This window comes from Protomyctophum parallelum (genome assembly GCF_964188405.1).
Source record: "Protomyctophum parallelum genome assembly, chromosome: 12".
NCBI lineage: Eukaryota > Metazoa > Chordata > Actinopteri > Myctophiformes > Myctophidae > Protomyctophum > Protomyctophum parallelum.
This window is the reverse complement of record NC_139712.1, coordinates 14,159,114-14,179,360: the sequence shown is the minus strand read 5'-3', so window position 1 is coordinate 14,179,360 and position 20,247 is coordinate 14,159,114. Positions and strand designations below refer to the sequence as shown.

The window sequence follows — 20,247 nt, the reverse complement described above, 5'->3', positions numbered from 1 at the left end:
TATACCGCTAATCAACTTACAACTACACACTTTATACAGTATAGAGTATATATGTATACGTATATAGTATATGCCTATATATACTATATATATACTATATATATTTCTTACGTCATCATTTAGAGCTAGTCATGTGTATACTATATACATAATCAGTAAAAAATAAAATAGCAAATTGTGCCTGATCTGCTGGGACCAGAGTACGTGTTGTGTATATGTATGACTAGCACTTAATGATGACGTAAGAAATATTGTCATTTGTGGTCATTTGGTCCCAGCAAACCAGGCACAGATTTGCTGTTTTCTTGCATAAACATCAAATGGCGGGACAGCTGTCACGGTTTTTGGCGCAAAGTAACCACAGTATACCGCTAATCAACTTACAACTACACACTCTATATAGTATAATGTATACGTATATAGTATATGCCTATATACTATATATATATACTATATATAGTACTATTATACTATATATATAATATATATATAGATTGATTGATTGATTGAAATATTTATTAACAGTTTGTAGAATTTACAGTACATTTTAAGCACAAACTCAATACAAAGACTGTCAACTGTGAGTGGACGACCCAATTAAGCATTACACTTGTTTACAACAGGGTCCACATTGTTCAATTCATCAAAACATTTAAAGACATACAAACATTTAGAGACATACAAATAGACATTTCTATGTAGCTAAATTCATCATATGGGAAGCAAAAAAGGGAAAATATACAATATACAGTGAGGGAAAATGGGGTGGGGGGGGTGGGGGGGATTCAGATTTTACAGAGGCCAGTTTCGAATTGCAGCCATCCGTAGGTGCCCTTTGAGAGCGGTTTTGAAGGAGTCAAGGGATTCACATGTCTTAATGACTGTTGGTAGGGCGTTCCACATTTTGGTGGCATAGGAGCGAAAAGAATTTAGTCCCTTGTTTGTGCCGAATCTGGGTTGTACATGGTTTGTTGTACTCCCTCTGGTGTTGTGGGTATGGACTTCGTTTACATTAAGGAAGTATTTAGACAGGTACATGGGTATCTTGGTGGTGTATCGAATCTTGTGGACCAGACCCATTGCAAGATGCTGTACTCTGCCGTCGACCCTAAGCCATCCCAGCCTGTCAAAGTGGGCCTACTATATATAGTATATGCCTATATATGCCTGCTTTGCTGGGACCAAACGACCACAAATGACCATATCTCTTACGTCATCATTTAGAGCTAGTCATACGTATACTATATACATAATCAGTAAAAAATAAAATAGCAAGTTGTGCCTGATCTGCTGGGACCAGAGTACGTGGTGTGTATATGTATGACTAGCTCTTCACCCAAACTTATATAGATAGAAACTTGAATCATACTTAATAATACTAGGTGTTTATATGCATAAAGTAGGTAGGTAGCAAATAGTTACATCTAAAAATTATACATTTCAAACGTTCCTTCACAGAGATACTGAGATTTGACAGTTTACAGCGGTCGAAAGGACTTGCACTCTCTGCTTGCGCACTAGTTGGCCATTTATGGCCTACTAGTGTGCAACAAGCAAGTATGCACTCGACAGAGTGCAGTTCTAGTTCAACCTATTTTCATCCTCACTAATGTAATATTCATTATAAGATGGCACTTCTGAGGTCGACCTAGACTATAGAGACTAAAAGTGTGTCAGCTGGGCTGACCCTGTGAAAGACTCAAAGACAAGAGTCAGGGCCGTAGCTGACCATTTGATTGCCCTACTCGTAGGATATTTGTGCTGCCCCTCCTCCCGACGAGAGCGCTGCTATTCCTCATGCAGATCAGCTATTTTCACTGTTTGTGAGGACGCACACACGGCCACTCGTTATTTTCCGCGGCGGAGCCGTAGTGAAAATTGTTATTTTGAGGGTCGGCTTGGCACTTTTTGGCACATTTTGTTGCCCCCGTCGGCGTGTTGCCCTACTCGCAGCGCGTACTGCGCGTATAGGTAGCGACGGCACTGACAAGAGTACACAAGACACAACACAGGCCCTGATAGGCCAGGCTACAGAGGATATGTGACAATGTTTGGTGTGCATTTGACTCCATATATGTGCATTTGATGGGACCCTCCCACCCCAGGGCTGCGGTGGTCCACACTGACCGCATTACCCATGGCACCCATTAGGCGATTTTAATATAGGATAAGGTTGAAAATGGGTAAAGTGCTCCTTTAACCCTCACAACACAAGCCAGCTACTCTAGGTTACATCAGGCCAAGGTTTCCGATAACAACACACCAAAATGTACTTGCTGTCTGACCAAGCATTGTGCTGCCAGCCACAAATCCCCCAAGGTTTCAGCAGCCTTCTGTTCCACAGCAGCTGAACACAATTCCTATTTCCTTCCAAGTCACAAGACAAACTGTATGCAGCCCTCTCAGAAGGTGAGGGGAGTGGTGGAAGAACTCAGATATTTTACTTACAGTAGGCCTAGGTAAAAGGCTACTAAATGTAATTGCTAGCAAAATAGGCCTGTATTACATTTTTTTATAGTAGGCTATAAAAAGTAAATATATATATATATATACGGTATATATATATATGTATTTATATATATATATATATATATATATATATATATATATATATATATATATATATATATATATATATATATATATTATTGTGGCGTCTCGGTCGAATTTACCAGACGAGCTGACACCTGCGTGCCCGCACCCAGACAGCATAAAAGCCTCCTCTCTCCTCAGTCTAGCCGAGACTCTCCCGGGGGACAAGCTGACCTGCGGTGCTCGGTAAGACAAGCCCATGTTCCCTCTCACCCTATATGTCATGTATTATAAACGGGATAGTAACTGTGATTCTCTCACCTCACAGGACACTCCATGCACAGAGTGATTGACCGTTGGGCTCGGAGGCTTTGGCGCAACATTCCCCCTATTCCCTACCAGTGACCAAAAGTGACAGACTGTTTCTATTTGTTAGAGGAGAGAACACGGCCCCGCTATTCAGAGAACTGCCGTTTATTGGAGCCCTGAGTTGGAGAAAACCCATAACCCCTAAGTTACCTTTTACTCACCTTTATATGGCTGGTTCCTCCTTCAGTTCTATCCCTACCCACCGTAGCATGAAAAGACTATGACCAATGTATGATTTTGGGATGAATAAAACTGTGCCTAAATAGGCTTGATGTGACGCTGTCTCCTGTGTGTCCTTGATGTGTAACCAGCGCCCCCACAATATATATATATATATATATATATATATATATATATAGTAGTGTCTCGTTGGTGGAATACCGCCCAATAAGAAAGCGCCGCTCTGGAGAGAGAGGGAGGCAGACAGCCTGGGCACACTTGAACTTCCATGCACGGCCAAAGGAAGCTGTCTTTTGCGTCATTTCCAGGTTTTTAGACAGCTGGTGGATGGAAAAGAAGCTCCACCCACAAGGCAGAATGCCGCTGGGGCAAGCTTTTCCGGAAATCTGGCATTCAGCCGCGTGGGTGGAGCTTCTTTTCCATCCACCAGCTGTCTAAAAACCCGGAAATGACACTGGCCGACGGAGAAAACGGCCGCGGCTGTCGGCTCAGGTCTGGAAACACTGTAGGTGTGCCCAGACCTAGAGAGCTACATGGAGACGCCAGGCTCTCGATGACAGGTACATCTCTAATCACCTGCTAGGACAACTCAGTGCACCTGCGCTCATCAGCACACCTGAGCGCATCATCAGTATAAAAGGGAGAACTCTCTGCCTCATCCCTATACTGACGGCGCATCCTCTCTCTGTATCTCACTCACAGGCATTATACACGGATATGGAAAAGGAGTAGAAATACGACCCCAGTACACGGCGTACAGCGAAGGAGTACAACTACTCGAGTACAGGCTGAGTAGAAATACTTATGAAACCCCTGTTCTGAGGGCATTTATTGACCGTTATCCACTTGACCTAGGCCTAAAAGCTAACCCTGTACCATAGACTGTAAAAAATATGGACAAAGCGTTCGCCGGGTCTAACATGGACGTAAAATGAAGCCTGTTATTCCTGCACTGTAAGTCGCCATCTTTCTAGATCCGTTTGGTACCAGCTGGCCATTGGCTGGCTCCGTTTTGGACCAGCTGGCCATTGGCTGCCCAGACAACGAGGCGGGACTTCCCCCCTTCTTCTCCGTTGGTTTTTATTTTGACTCGAGTGGGAGGGGAATCCCGATCATAGACTGTAACGGTAGCCACGCCCCTCAGAACATACGCGATGTTTTTTTTTATTAATGGGACCATAATTTTCCAAAAAGAATATTATGACATTAGAAATGAGACTTTAAACTAGTGACTGGAAGAAGAAAGTATTCATGTCCATGTTTATTAAGGTAATACAGTCTAGGTGAAGTTGGGCCAAAATACATGGGCCTCTATGGAGCTATGGGGCTTTTTGGGTCCAGTCCAGCGCCACAACAGGCCATTATAATGAACTACCGATTTCAAATGAGGCTTCACGAAATATCTGGCTGACTGCCCCCCTGCCCTGTACCTACCTCGTATACTCTCCTCTGGAATCCCTTGCAGGAGTACTTATCCGAATCCTCTGTGAAAAGTAATCCATACTCACAGCGACGAGGTCCAGCGACGACGATCCTCCTTATCCTCCGGGAAATTAACTTTGTGTTGAAATCTTACCTTTGACTGCATTCCCCTGAAAAGCAGAAAGAAAGAAGTTCATTTCTGACCTGAATTTATGTTCAATAAATGCCTTGTGAATAGGCAAACCTGACTCCTGAGTTGTGTATCAGTCGCCATTGTTTTGGCATCAATGTGTACAGAACCAAATTCGAAATGCTAAAATCTTTCAAAATGTGTCACAACATTCCCGAAAACAGCAGATTTAATTACAACACGCTGTGTGCTTGTAGATCAGCTGGTTTTTAATAGCTGAAGTAAAATATGGGGCTTATGTGGATAATGTAGTTTTGTATTAACGCATTCTGTGCAAAGTAAACTATGTCAAATGACAGCTTTGGACAAGGAGTACAAAAATTAAGTACAACATTTGACTCTGAGATGCAGTGTGGTATAGTATAAAGTTAGTAGGCTACCAAAAATCACACCCGTGTGAAGTGAGGGGCACTCTTATCATCTTACAACATCGAGGAGGGAATTCTAACTCATGTTGCTATGATTATGTGATGTGATGATGTAAAACAAACGGTGACAAAATGAACATTACATTCCCTTTGTTAATGGCGTTTTTAAAACAAACATTGAACTAAAAACAAACATTAAACCTGTATAATTAAGCACAATTCTGAGCGACTGTCCTACTTTGCCCACCACTGGGCCAAAAGACAAACGGCGCAGCGGGAGGATAGGGGAGGGGAACGGAGTAGAGAGAGGAAAGGAGGGGGCGGGGGCTCCGCAAAGCACGCTAGCTGTTGACATCAGGAGGGCCATTGATGTCAGAGTGATGTCAATGCCTGTAATTGTACATGACACACTCACATGGGGCTGGCTGGCTGCTGAGGCAATGTTTCAGTCAGACAGAAGAAGCCTTGGAGAGGAGGACAGTTTCTCTCACAGCAGCACACAGAGCAGAATGGCTGTGACTGGGGACGAGACGGAGTCAGGTAAGGTTTGTCATAATAGAATACTGGTCCATTTCTGTGTACATTCATACATCATTGATGCTTGTTTTTGTTTTGCCTTGCTCACATGGGAATGTCTCTTGAAGACGCTGTTTCTCGGTTTCTGGTCTGGAGGCCCACCAGGGGTCCACATGGAACCTTTTTTTACAGGTCTTTAACTCTGAGTGTACAATTGGAACCATGGATGGTACAGTTTTGTAAATTCTCAGTGTACATTTTTCACTGACTGAGACAGTACAAATGGAACCAAATGGACCATAGGGTCAATTGAGTTCCATACACTCAGAGTCACATACCGGCCTGGTCCTGCAGGTACTGGTAAACCCAGAATTGAGAGGGGAATGAATGCATTTAGTGAAAAAGAATCCATACTTTATTATCATATCACGTTGTAGCTGGAATGGCAACCTGTTGAGCCAGAGCCTCTGAACATTGAGTCATGAAGTTGGTGTTGTTTTTGTCCACACCATGGTAAGAACACGTACACCTTTCAAAATCTCTTCAATCGGCTTGTTACACAAAAAGGTAACTGTTGAAATATCAGTGAAATTACTTTCTTAAAGAAGTAAACTATAAACAAGTGTTGAGTCTCCTCAAAATCCCCTTGTCTCTCTTGGCTCTCCCTCCCTCCACACAACCTCTCTCTCTCTCTCTCTCTCTCTCTCTCTCTCTCTCTCTCTCTCTCTGTGTGTGTCTTGTCTTCTCTGTCTCCCTCCACTCTCTCACTCTCTCTGTCTCTTGACACACACACTCACTCACACACACACACACACACACACACACACACACACACACACACACACACACACACACACACACACACACACACACACACACACACACACACACACACACACACACACACACACACACACACACACACACACACACACACACACACACACACACACACACACACACACACACACACACTCTGTATTTCGCTCTGTTTCTCTCTCTCTTCTGTGTGTGTGTGAAATGCTTCAGCGGAGCACTCTTTGCTCTGCCCACTCAGAGCACATAGCAGCAGTGGCTGACGTCACTGCTTTTCCTGGAACTTGCCCCCAGCAGTGCAATGTAAATGTTTGACGTCAGTGTGTGCGATTACAGGCAGTACCTCTTACGCAGGGCAGACGCATCACAGTATTAATCATCTCATTACAGCATACAACACGGGCGGCGAGTTCCCCCTAGCAGAGCAAACACATACAGAACAGAAGGAGAAGGAGAGAAAGAACGGCGTCTCTCCTCTGTCTTTCCTTCATGTTTTTTTCTCTTATTCTCAGTTTCACATACGTGTGTCTTTTGCTGGTGGCAAGACACCTGAAGGGTGTTTATGATTTGTTCCTTTGGGCAAGATAGATAGTGATGACATCACTATGGCATCATCAGTGGTGTGTCACTAAAGGCTACACTTAGTGCACTACTTACAGTAAATACACTTTCATGGTAGTTATTATGACTTTATACTTCTGTTCCAAATTTCCAATGGAGTCAGAGTCAAATGTTGTAGCCTACTCTTGACAGCTTTCGTTACTATTACTTTCACATAAGCTTGTAATGTTGATAAACAGTTTTTTTAATAGCCTAAGTAATAGTCCAATAACATGATACCGTAGAAATTATTTTGAAATGGGCATTTTGCACAAGTAATACCTTGTACTTTGACTAAGTAAATGTGTTTTACACTTTGATATTCCTACTTTTACTTAACCACTTAAACCCCAGCATCCATATTGTGGGGAAATAAGCTGTCGCAGAAAATCGCCCCACAACGTGACACATTGTGAGCTTGTAGAAATATAATAAACATGAAAAGCCACTAATATACAGAGCCCTGAGGGACTCCGGTCAAGTATAGGGTTTAAGTGGTTAAGTCCAAAATGGCGGTATACTATTCACCGCTCGGTGTCATCAACATGACGTCAGACATCCACAGGCTCTCTGGGTGTTTGTGTGTCTAGAATGGCTAATGTTCATTTTACACACGTATTGTCAAAACAAATGCTTGCCAGTCTGTATGGGTAATGTTTTATTTGGTAAACATTTACTTTGACAGTAAGGATGAAGACCTCATGTGTTTTCTGTTACCAGCTGTATCCATCACTACAGTGTTGTGTACCAAAGCTGTCGTGTAGAAACCTTGTATCTTGTATCTTTTTTTCTTCGTAAATGAATGGCTTACTACTTAATCATCACACTACAGTGTCACACAAAAGTAGCTAAAGTAGCAGATCTACAAGCTCAAAATATGTCGTAATGTGACATGTTTTGAACTTTTTGTAGATCGGCTATTTTCACTTTTTGGAGCGGTGCTTACCGCTCCAGTGTGTGGCTTTGTGTGTTTGTCTATGCCTTATTATTCGGCCCCAAATTCCCATTCAAGTTGCCGGGCTCTAATTTGCTCCCTTTCTTGTGCAAGGGGGGTTACTTTGGCAAGTTTGAGGTCTTGGTCCCTGTTTGATAGCCGTTTATTATTGAGTATGATGAATGGAGCTATAGAGATGGCTGAGTCTCTGAGAAATTTGGAGGGAATATTGTCATGGCCGCAGTGGCCTTGTTGGGCTGCAGGGCACTCAGTTTTGTAAGTACCTCATCAGTTGTTAATATTAGTTTAAAATTGTCTTTTCAGACACCTAGGTTTCTGTAGAAAGCTTTGATGTGCTCTACACCAAAACGCCCAGAGTGGGAGGGCAGTTTGTGAACCAGTTTGAGTTGTTGCTATGTTTGTAAAGATGTATTGGCCACATCAAGCTTGTCAGTGATGTGGGTGTCATTTGATTTGATGTTGATGTTAGTGAACCTGGTTTTCAGTTTCTGACTGCACTTTAGTTGGTTGGTAACTTCCAGAGCTCCCGAGGATTGTTTTAGTTTTCCTCGGCTTTATCATTGATAAAGTTTCTTTTAGCAGATGTGGTCATGGCAATTACAATGTTTCTGGGCTTGTTACGTTGTGATTAACTACTTAGGCTAACAGTAAGCATAATTTCATACTTAGAAATAGTGAAAATGTGCCTATAATGAGTGATGATGACATCCCCAAAATAGGGAGAGATTATTAATTGCTAACTTAAAAAGAAAGAAAATAATAATAATGTTGCACTGAAACACAAACTGTATGTTTTTTCCCCCCACCATTCAGCTGCCACAGGAGACATGTCCTCCTATGAAGTGCATAAAGCCTGCAGCTCCAGCCTGGCTCAGGGGAAGATGATGAGCAGCAGCATGGCGCACGACTCCTCGGGCAAGAGGCAGCTCCGTCTGCTGAAGAACAGGTACCATATGGTGTTTGGCTTTCACATTTGAGCCATTACTTTGACCACATCGATGTTGCCTCTCACAATTTTCAAATGCTTCCGTCATACAGTCAGTGAAGCCATGGATATTTATAGAAATCACACCCGTGTGAAGTGAGGGGTGCTCTTATCATCTTACAACGTAAATGACAACATAATGTTTGTTTAAGCAACGGGTGCTAATGTTTGTTTTAATCCTCAAAACAAACATTACATTTCTCTTTATTGTCTATGGCGTTTTCTTAAACAAGCATCGTTGAAAGACAAACATTAAAGCTGTATATAGGAGGGGCTATAGCGCCCCTCAAAAATTATATGCCTCATTGGCCGCTGCAGCTCGTTGGAGCGACCTGTCTGCAACGGGAGGAGGAAGTGAGCGGAATCTTGAAGGCACGCACCTCTGATTGGCCCCTTCCGTTCTTCTGTTTTGCTTCCGCTATGCTTCACAAGGAATCTCTGGAAAGCTTGCCAATGCAATCGTGGGCCCTTTTTGAAACTAGCGCCTTGCCACTCACCCTACACACTTCCACTCGGTTTGAACATAGATATGTAAATAATAGAGGGCACCGGGATTCCCCTCCCATCCAGTGCCGTCTATCTATGCTCAAACCGAGTGGAAGTGTGTAGCGAGTGGCGAAGGGCAAGTTTCAAAAAGGGGGATGCATTGCCATCACCTCCCGTTGCCCCGATGTTACCTTCCGTTGAGATACAGACATAGACATTAGACATATATAAAGGCTCGATGGCTCAAGGCGGAGTCTCTGACGTAGTACACCCGGCGGCCATCTTGCCTCGGGGCTACAGTACAGTATGTTCTATGACAGCTCAAACACAATACTCATAACTCGCTCAAATCACACGGGTTGGTTTGTTACAAACGTTATCAACGTGGCTATGATTCAGGATGCTTATCTGCTTAATGTTATTTTTTTCACCTTTATATGGCTATGAGTGAAGCACCAAGCACGGAAGCTCCAGAAAATATCCGGGGTAAAGAAAATGCCCCTGCCGCGCCTTCCCCCACTTCCGTATCGCCTTTGCAGTCGCGCACATTTATCCTACTGTAAATCAAATTATTTTAAACATTTCTAGGCTATAGACTCCACCATTCAGGTTAGGCTATAGCTTGCTGCTTGGCAGAAATGGAAATTTTAATATATATTTTAAAGATACTTAAAGTTCATATTTTTGTGAACAGAAATGATGACATCTCCCTTTCTCAGCTTTCGGGAAGTGTAGTTACAGACTAGCATTCGGAGATTGTGGAATAGTTGTCTTGCTATGCGAGACTACAGTTGATGTGTCCTGATTCCGAATCACTTTCAAACTGGCAAAATAGGATTTTAATATAGGATTTTCTTTCTTCTCGAAAATAGCAGATTATAGGCTACAATCTAACATGCCGTAAAGCTATGCATTGTGAGTTTGTAGATCATTTTGGGATCATTCATAGAGTTATAATTTTAATTTTCTTTTTAACTTTTTTCATTCTACAAAATATCAGTCATAACATCGGTAATCGGTCGGCTATGACTCGAGGACTCGGGCCAGCATCAGACAAAAATCTGGCTCTATTTTACATTGTCTGGCCGAGCCACGCTCTGCTATTTCTGCCTGGACCCCCTCACTATACTGCAACCAACATGTTATTACACGTTCCCTATAATGACATTCTGTGGCACCAGGCTGCGTAATAGGCTAAGAACATGCTAGCTATTCCAAGCCAGGCCGGTGCTGACAGTTGCATTCAATGAAGTCCCACAAGCCTATACCTAATCATCATGGTTCACCTCCAACCCTGTGACTATATACCGTCTACTCTCTTACCAATGATTGTACTTCAGAGGGAGTCAGCTGACACGCTTTCGTGCAAACCTTTGCTTATAAATTTAGTTTTGTGCTCTTGTGGCGTGTGTGTGTGTGTGTGTGTGTGTGTGTGTGTGTGTGTGCGTGCATGTGTCGTGCGTGCGTGCGTGTGTGTGTTTGCATGCTGGGTAAACCCTGCTATTGGTGTGAACAACCACTTCCATCAGCACCAATGACATGGTGCAGTCATTTCCCTCATTTTGCCTGCATCGATTCGAATCATCCACATTTCATTTGTCTGCTAACCTGATCTTCCTGCATGATTTTTTTATCTTCCACAGTGCATGAAATCTTGTTCCTTTGGTTGTGTCACTTAAGATGAAATAAAACGGAATAATCCACACACCGTCTTCACTTGCTCAATAGAGAAAACTGTTATTATAAACGTTTCAGTCATGGGCCTTCCTCAGGCATCTGCTGACAGCTGGTAGCACCACAATTACTATACAATACAAAAACAGGGGTCTACAGCCAACTATCACTTCTCATTGGTGGCAATATGCTTGGTGCAACAGTCCCATCCCATTTGAATTAATTATTTTATTTCAATTAATTTGCACAATCAATATTCCGTACACATCAATTTATCGTAAGTTTGTAACTATACGAAGTGACAGTGGAATCACAATGCCACACGTTTACGAGCTTTAATATTTTCCCAAAAAAAGTAGAAGCGTTTAGAGTGCTGTCTGTGTGTTACGTTTTTTATGGTGACTGTCTATTGTTTCTTCCAGAGAGGCAGCTCGGGAGTGCCGGCGAAAGAAGAAAGAATATGTGAAATGCCTAGAGAATCGCGTGGCCGTGCTCGAACACCAAAACAAGACTCTAATCGAGGAGCTTAGAGCCTTGAAAGACATCTATTGCCATAAAGCAGAGTGATCGGCAAGGACTACACACCAGGGACTGGGAGAGTGTACGATTACAGGCCGTTTTTTTCCTATGGTCTATCAGGGAATCCTGGCTTTCTGACACAAACACAGATAAACATTCATGCATACACAAGCACACATGCGCACACACACAAAACATCCCTTGTCCGTTTTGTCACAGTTTGTGTTTACACAATGAAGTGGATGTTTGTAGCATGAGAGTCTGTGTCCATCCTCCACCGCCTCCACCACCACCAGCAGCACCAGCAGCAAAACAAACTGTGTTCAGGTCGAAAAACAAACTGTTTTCAGGTCGAGGTTCAGGCCAGTGTGTATCACAAGGCATTTATCACAGCAGAAAAGAGGCTGCCAAAATGTCCCGGCAGAAATTTTAAAAAGGGATTACGTGAAAAGGCTGCAGAATCGTGAGGCGGTCAAGAAGCAGCGGCCGACTGACTGAAAACTGAAATGATTTTCACTCACATTAACTACTAATACTGCACTGTATTTGATATTTATCTGTAATGGCTTTAGATTGGATATGCTCAGAGACCTGTCTATCTACTGTATGGTTTGATTGTATTGTTTGCATGTTTTTTTTGCAGGTTATTTTCCCCCGTACAATAGATTGCCACATGCTGTTGTAGTAATTGCATTTTAGAAGAAAGTGTTCAAAGATAATTCACAGCCTCAAGGTCTCAATGTGTATTTTTCAATCCAATCCATTCCTCTCTCAAGAGAGGTAGCCATATTATCTCCTACTATAATAGTTGTTTGACCTGCATCTTCATTTTAGTTTTTTTGTATTGTGCATCTCTGAGAAAATAAGTGACCTTTTTAACCTGTGGTATTTATTTGATAGAAAGTCTGGTACACGCTGTATTTTTGTGCATTTCCTGTTGATATATCTTTGAGAAAAATGTCCTCAATATGAATGAATGTAATAATAAATTACTAATAAACTATTTATATAGCACCCTTCTAAAAAAAGAGTTGTGCTTTACAAAATACAATAAACAATCCACTAATAGTAAGAATCAAGATATAATAAAACAGGCAGTAAAACATTAAGTAAAAGATTACACAGTAGTAGCTAAAGTGTCACTAACCGCCGGATCTGAAAAAGGCTTGATCGCTGCATGTGTTTCTTAAAACCACATGAACCACACACCCCCTATTCTTGGTGAACATATCTTACGTATAGCAGCACGACACGTTGGGAGCTATAGATCTGCTATTTTTTATCCTAGGCCATCTACATTCTAGGGGTCTCCCTCTCTCTCTCTCCCTCTCTTCTCTCTCTCTCTCTCTCTCTCTCTCTCTCTCTCTCTCTCTCTCTCTCTCCCTCTCTCTCTCCCTCTCTTTCTCTCTCTCTCTCTCTCTCTCTCTCTCTCTCTCTCTCTCTCTCTCTCTCTCTCTCTCTCTCTCTCTCTCTCTCTCTCCAAGTAAACAGCAAATACATTTTCAGGTCAGGATACAAATCTTACCCAATCAGGAGGGAAAACTCATACAAAATATAAATTAAAAAAAAGTTAAATTTAATAGTGATGACACAAAGAAATTAACAGACAAAATTGGTACTGCAACACTATCAAACTGAAGCTGATTGAATGGGTAGGGCCTATACTCTCTCCTGATTGGCTGATGGGCAGCATCTTTTGAGAAATGTAGACCCACCTGAACACTGTTGTTAACCTACAGGGTGCTGATGGTAGAACCGGCCCTGTATAGGCTATTTAGAAAACCAGGTACCAGGTACAAAAAAACCCAACAAATTGATACAGACATGGAAACACTTTAACCATGCCAGCCCGCCTGTACTACACTTCTCAAAAAAGCACTTTGTTGCCATGGATACGTGTACGGAACACACTGAAATACCTATTCCCTATTCTCTCAATTTCCAAACAAAACACAGCGCACTATAAAAGATTGACATCTTTGTATAAAACTTCAAAACATAAGCATGAAGCATAAATAATGCAGTATGAAAGAGGTACCAAGTTATCATAATGGACATAGGCTACAGGTGTATGATAAGAGTGCCAAATGTGCTCCACGAATATGAATAATCCAATATCATGATGAGAGACTTGCTATTATTGTCTCCAACAGGCCGGTATAGATGTCTTATATTATCTGTGAGCACTTTTCTTGACATTCCACCCCACTAGGGTGTAACTTCATATCCCATCCCATTCTCATCCCATGCCCTTTAAACCAAACGAAAAATCTTGTTTTTTATCAAAGCCCTAATATTAAGATAGATTTTTATCAATTATACCGTAACTGCATACTGATAAAATGTGTTAATCGGGAGTGGATCATTTCATCTCAATGTGCACTTCACAACAGAAGCTCTTTCATTGTTCAAGGTCTCTTCTTATAAGAATCCAAGATTCTAACCTTGACTGTGAAAACAGAGCATTCAAAAAAGAACTAGAAAAAGTGCCCTTCTGGGCACAGGTCTCCACCAGGATAGGAATGTAGGACATTGCAGCTTGCCTTCATCTGGTGGTTGGATAAAAGGGCAACAAAAGTAAACTAGGGAGTTGGCATACAAAGTTATCCACAGATCCGTGCAGTTAGAGGTAAAAACACTTTTCGGCCAGTTATAGCGCCACCTTGAGGCTGAGTTGAAATTGTTCATGTGGCATTTCTTCCTCGGCCTAGTGGGAATGTGCGTGCACAATTTCACGGAAATCACGCGATGTGTTCATGATTTGCAGCATTTTGTTTGAAACTGAGCACTCCTGTGAACTTTGGAAGCCAATCTTAACCAATCAGGATGGAGTCTGAGAAATCTGAAAGACCCGTTTCGTTGAATGGCTCTAGAGAGACTGTGTACCAATTTGCGTGATGTTTGGACAAAATCTGTAGGTGTACTGTGCAAAAACTTGTTTTGCACAAAGCGGCCTCCTGGTGGCGCTATAACAGGCCGTTCTGGAAGGTTTGGGGCAGAGGTTCATCGTTGGCATCCAGGGAGTGTGTGTGCAAAATTTGGCATCGACCGGGTTAACGGTGGCCGAGATTAGCTGCTCACGGACACACGGACGGACGGACACACGGACACACGGACACACGGACGGACGGAGTGCAAAACATACTCTCCCCCCATGCCTTCGGCCTGGTGGAGACAATGAGTGGTTTATTCCAGTGCTTCTCAAAGTGGAGTCCAGCCAGGGACCTTCAGGATTCCTTGAGGGGGGTCCAAATGGACCCTTACAAGTCTGTAGAGCATACAAATGGAGCCAAACGGGTACATTTGGTTCCACTCTCTGAATTAATGGTGGTCCTTTCATCAATGCAAAGATGTTGTGACTCATCTGTCCACTGCCCCCGGCTGTTACAACAAAGTATAAATCAGGCATATCATTCCCGATATTGCAAATTATTTTTGCAAAACATAATACTGCTGGTAGGTCAGTTCTGGCCTGCATGCAACTTATTGCCTAACACTGCTCTATGTATTCAACAGGGGGTGCTCAGAGTCATTGAAATATTTTCTATTGTTTGATAGTAGGCCTACTCTTTGTCATCTTTTTCTACCATATTTCCTTTCTCAACTTCCCCCTAATGGCTTTGAACAAACAGAAACCCAAGACAGACAGTCAAACAGACAGACAGACAGACAGGTGCTTTTAAAAATGTCCAAAAACACATCAATAAACAGTATACTTCAACTTTCTTCCTCAGCTTTGCATGCTCTTTCTAAATTGCCTTTTGATGACTTTGAAATTGACTCTTTGTAATTTTCCTATAATCAGTAGTATAATAAGTGAGTGCCTGCCACTTCTTTGTGTCCATTGTGTTTATATAATTGTATAGTCAAATAAGTTATTTGTAAGGTTTGTAATGTTGATGCTGCTTTGTACTGAACCTAGATCTTGTACGATTTTGAAAAACAAATAACATTTTGAATTATAAAAAGAATAAGAAGTTATTTGTGCCAGGAATTGTGTGGCGTGTGTGATTCCATTTGCTCATTTAGTTCATCCCCCCATAGAGCAGCAAATGGGGTTTAATCCGATTTACCGAACTTTCCTTTTCGCTTCATACCGTTCCCTAGAGACGGCCTATATACCAAATGAAAGCCCTAATTTCGTAGTTTACATAGAACTTTAGACATTTTTAAAAATGGGGTGCATCACAAGTCAAGACAGCAGCACATCACTCTTCCATGTGCTATAGAACAATATAGAACTGGACATAATTGGGCAACGGATATGGGATCTCTTAAAGGCAATGTTGGCACGTGGACCCGTGATTGGTTTAATTTGGTTTAACGCCCAAACCACACCTATGCATAATATAACGGGTAACGGAGTTGTTTTAGGGATGTTGGGCTTGTGTTATTATGTGGCTTGTTTATTTACTTTCAAAAGGAAAACCATCAAATATTCTTATATTATTTTAAACGGCTACTAATATATATATACTACCAAATACACAGCCATAGATTGGTCCTATCCACACCCGGTTATCAGACTGACCTCATCAGCATTTAAACTTGTAGAGATGCGTGTGTACTCACCCAATAATTAATTCCTAAAACGAGTCAGATATTGTAATCTAGTTTCATATCTATTTGAAAGTTCTGGCAGAAAACGTGTATTTACAAGTGACTTTTGTGCCCGGACAAGTGAATGGGACATTTACTTGTTCGAAGGACAAGTGCCTCGAAAAGTTAATGTCAAGCCCTGCCTGTAGAGATTGAGACAAATTGATAATTTATATTCCACTAATGAAGCAAACAAATCCAATAGTGCACAAATGTTTTCATAATGTGTATAATGGTCTGAAGGGATTGTGCTACTGTCAAGGTGAGGGCCTTCTCTGAAGCAAAATGTTCTCTTTGCTCTGTCACTTTCCCTCATAAGAACACCTGCGGGCGGCGTTATTACAGGGAAATAGAAAGAGCTAGTATTTAAGATATTTTTTAGGAACAACAAACAACTAAAAGGGAGGCAAGGATGTGAAGTCATAGAGGAGGCTTGAGCAGTTTGAGTGATTTGAACCCAGGACGTATACAAGTGGTTTTGTGGTCAGCTCATTAATTAGCCTAGTTGAGCCACTAAGAGTATTTTAACACTTTTTAAACCAAACATTCAAACAATGATGATGGCCAGTTGGTGTCAGTGTAGCCTGAGCTAACGTGTTAGGTTTCTGGTCTAGAGGGGCGGGTCGCGGCTCAGATTTGCGCACGCCCTGATTGGATCTCATCGATCTGTCCGTCACCCCCGGCCCCTCCTCTCCCCCCTAGTGCAGCGCTACGTCACATTATTTGGAGCGACGCCCACCCGGAAGGGTTGACTCCCACTTTTAGACCAGAGCGGCCAATCTTAGAGTATATATATTTATAGAGAAGGCACCCAGAGGAAATCTTGAGGCGAAATGGACATAGTGGCCGAATGAAGGTATTGCAGCCTGGCCCCAAACACATGAACGCGCTGTCCGTTGACTATCATTGTACACGTACACGACGGACGACGCTTGTGCGCGTTCAACGGCAGCGCGTTCATGTGTTTGGGGCCACTCACCATTGCAATCCGTCCCAGAATGCACTCTGTTCCTACCAGGAAGGAGGAGTGAATCCGCCTCATGCGCTTTTGAGCAACTCAATGCAAGTGGATGGGAGGAGAACTCGGGTGTCTTCTCTATAGATATATATACTCTATGCGGCCAATGCGTTCCTCCAGGCTTTCAATTTTTGCACCAACAAAAATGAAAGCCTGGTACCAAGGCTAGTGTCAGTGTAACTTTATGTCCAAAAAACAACATTGATTTGTTTTGGGGCTTTTCACCATTATTTCGATATGAATAGGGGAGAGAATCACAGAGTGACATGCAACAAATCAACTGTCGGGCTCAGGAATCAAACCCATGAGTCATGACATGCAGGCATAAAATACTATATATGGTACTATACGGACCTTAAACATATCGATCAGCGCCCGAACATTATTCATTAGGACAAAAAGGTTATGGCAATTCAATTCAATTTGTCACGGTAGTGGTTAGCAAAGCAAAGCAAAGTTACTATATTTACCCAGGGTAACTGGACTAAGCTCAAGAACTTGTACAGCCAGGCCCTGCTCATAGAACATTTCATGGTAGCCCCCTTTCTGAAACCAGCTCCTAGCCACTCGCCCTACACACTTGCCCTCGATATGCGCGTTCACGCGAGGCTGCACCATATTAAGTGTTGTCCGAAACCAAGCAGCCTTGAGTGGAAGTGGCTTATAAAGCCCTCAAGAGTGAGTCTGTGCCGATCTAGACTAGATTGCCTTGTGCAGCCCTGCTTTCTGTCCGCATGGAAACCGCAACCTACAAATGGAAGTACCACTACAAATAAATGATAAATAAACTCCTCCTAAACAATCTTCATCTGATGCAGAATAGACAACGCTCCAACTGATGTTCACAAGGGCTCTTTATTTACCCCACTGTGAAAAACTATAAATGAAACCACACAAACAAAACAACTTTTAACACAATGATTTATAAACACCATGGATGTATATGTCATTTTTGACAGTCATGCTGTATTTCCTTTTTCCATATTAATGAAATCCACATGTCACACAAACATACACGATGCAATGCAATATAACTGTACAAACAAAATAACAGGTAACACAATTGTATGATGGTAACGAATAGTGTCTGATTCCTGTTTCTTCACAAGGAGGGCGAGTGTATCTCCAAACAGTTTTTTAAACCCAGCACCCTAATCAAGGGAACTTGATTCAGCTGGAGGGGCACTTCCTGACGAGGGAACCTCCCGAGAGCACTTCAAGTCAAGGGACTGGTTTCAGAAAGGGCCAGGGGTTCAATGCCTTGCTCAAGGGCACTTCAGCGGTGGTATTTTTATCGTGCCGGTCCGGGGATACGAACTAGCGACCTTCCGATATCAAGACCGCTCTGCAAACCGTTCGGCCACTGCTGCCCCGGTTTTGCAGAGACAAATTAACAATTGCAATAGAAACAATCCAGTGCTATTGAACTCTGACCTGCAGCTGGGCCCATTGTGAAGCTGTCTTCCCAACACAATGTATCACAAAACAAAACAAAACAAACCACAACTTCCACCAAGCTGTTGGAGAGAGGCTGCTACGCTGTGGAATGCACTCAGTACGGAAGGGGAAATAGGCTGAAACTAAAACGGTGTGTTGTTTAGGCCTGGGTGTGATTATTTAATGTGGCATTAAACATACTGATTTTTGGAACAGCTTTTTATCTCAAAATTACACCCCCAATTCAAAGCGTGTCAATTCATTTTAATTCAATTCAAAGGGCTTTATTGGCATGAGAAAACATACGTTTACATTGCCAAAGCAGTGTACCAAGATCACTCGATGCAGGTATAGTGCAGGAATATACACAATGATTAGTCTTTAGGGTGGTTGTGTTCCATTTGATATCCTTCTCCTATCACCCTTATGCTGCCTTCACGTATATATTTTCTTCTTCTTTTGATTGTTTGTTTATTTATTTCCATTAAACTTCCCATGAACTTAGTCAGTATTATTGACAACATGAAGCAGCAGACAGCAGTGAAAGATTGGGTGTTTCCATTTGGTCCATCCATATTGCAGTTGCCTAACTGCAATGTGTGTTCATGACCAGCAGTCTGCACTGCAGCATCACATCTGGCCATGGTGTGAGCTAAACATTAGTATAACAGACAGTATTAGCCAAGCCAAGGCAGGACCTATAGCTCTGGTCCATAGCCTAATGCTTCTATGATTCTTCCCTGCATTGGCTATGCTACTTTCGCTTTTAAATCTCACATGGAACTCGACCAGCCTCTCCTCTTTAGTGTAAATAAAAATAACTACTCACCAAAACAAAGGCGGGTTTGTGTCATTAGAAAGCCTACTTTCCTTAGTTGACTCTGAGCCCTGCACCACACATATAAACGGTAGGCCTACTTTTTGGCCAAAAACGGATTCAGTGTCTTGAAAAATATTCTCTATGAGGCCATTCTCTGGGCAATATCGGTAGAGGGCGCATTGGACTAACTAAAAGTATTTTTTCCCGGTGGAAACAAAATCCCCTTTTGCCCAAAAAGTACTGTTTATACGTTAATCTGTAAAATCTGATTCCCCCCCACCCCCCCCCCCCCCATTTCCCCTCACTGTATATGTATCTTTTCCCTTTTTGCTTCCTATATGATGAATTCCTGTTCTGTTCTTTAGCTACATAGAAGTGTCTATTTGTATGTCTCTAAATGTTTTGATGAATTGAACAATGTGGACCCTGTTGTAAACAAGTGTAATGCTTAATTGGGTCGTCCACTCACAGTTAACAGTCTTTGTATTGAGTTTGTGCTTGAAATGTACTGTAATTCTGCAAACTGTTAATAAATATTTCAATCAATCAATCAATCAATCAATCTCCCACTAAGGAAAGTAGGCTTTCTAATGACACATCCCGCCTTTGTTTTGGTGAGTAGCAAAAACGTTATTTTTTATTTACGCTAAAGAGGAGAGGCTGGTCTGATAGTTCCATGTGAGATTTAAAAGCGAAAGTAGCATAGCCAATGCAGGGCAGAATCATAGAAGCATTAGGCTATTGACCAGAGCTAGGCAGGA

The 20,247-nt window shown here is 42.2% G+C and overlaps 1 protein-coding gene across 1 annotated transcript; it reads left to right on the top strand.

The window, feature by feature from the left end:
* The first annotated feature begins 5,471 nt into the window (after nucleotides 1-5,471).
* Nucleotides 5,472-12,626, top strand: LOC310868264 (cAMP-responsive element modulator-like). The gene is made up of 3 exons (XM_083778618.1): nucleotides 5,472-5,601; nucleotides 8,762-8,894; nucleotides 11,516-12,626. Exons 1-3 carry the CDS (start codon nucleotides 5,502-5,504, stop codon nucleotides 11,658-11,660), a joined length of 378 nt encoding a protein of 125 aa, XP_083634744.1. The 5' UTR covers nucleotides 5,472-5,501; the 3' UTR covers nucleotides 11,661-12,626.
* The last annotated feature ends 7,621 nt before the right edge of the window (nucleotides 12,627-20,247 follow it).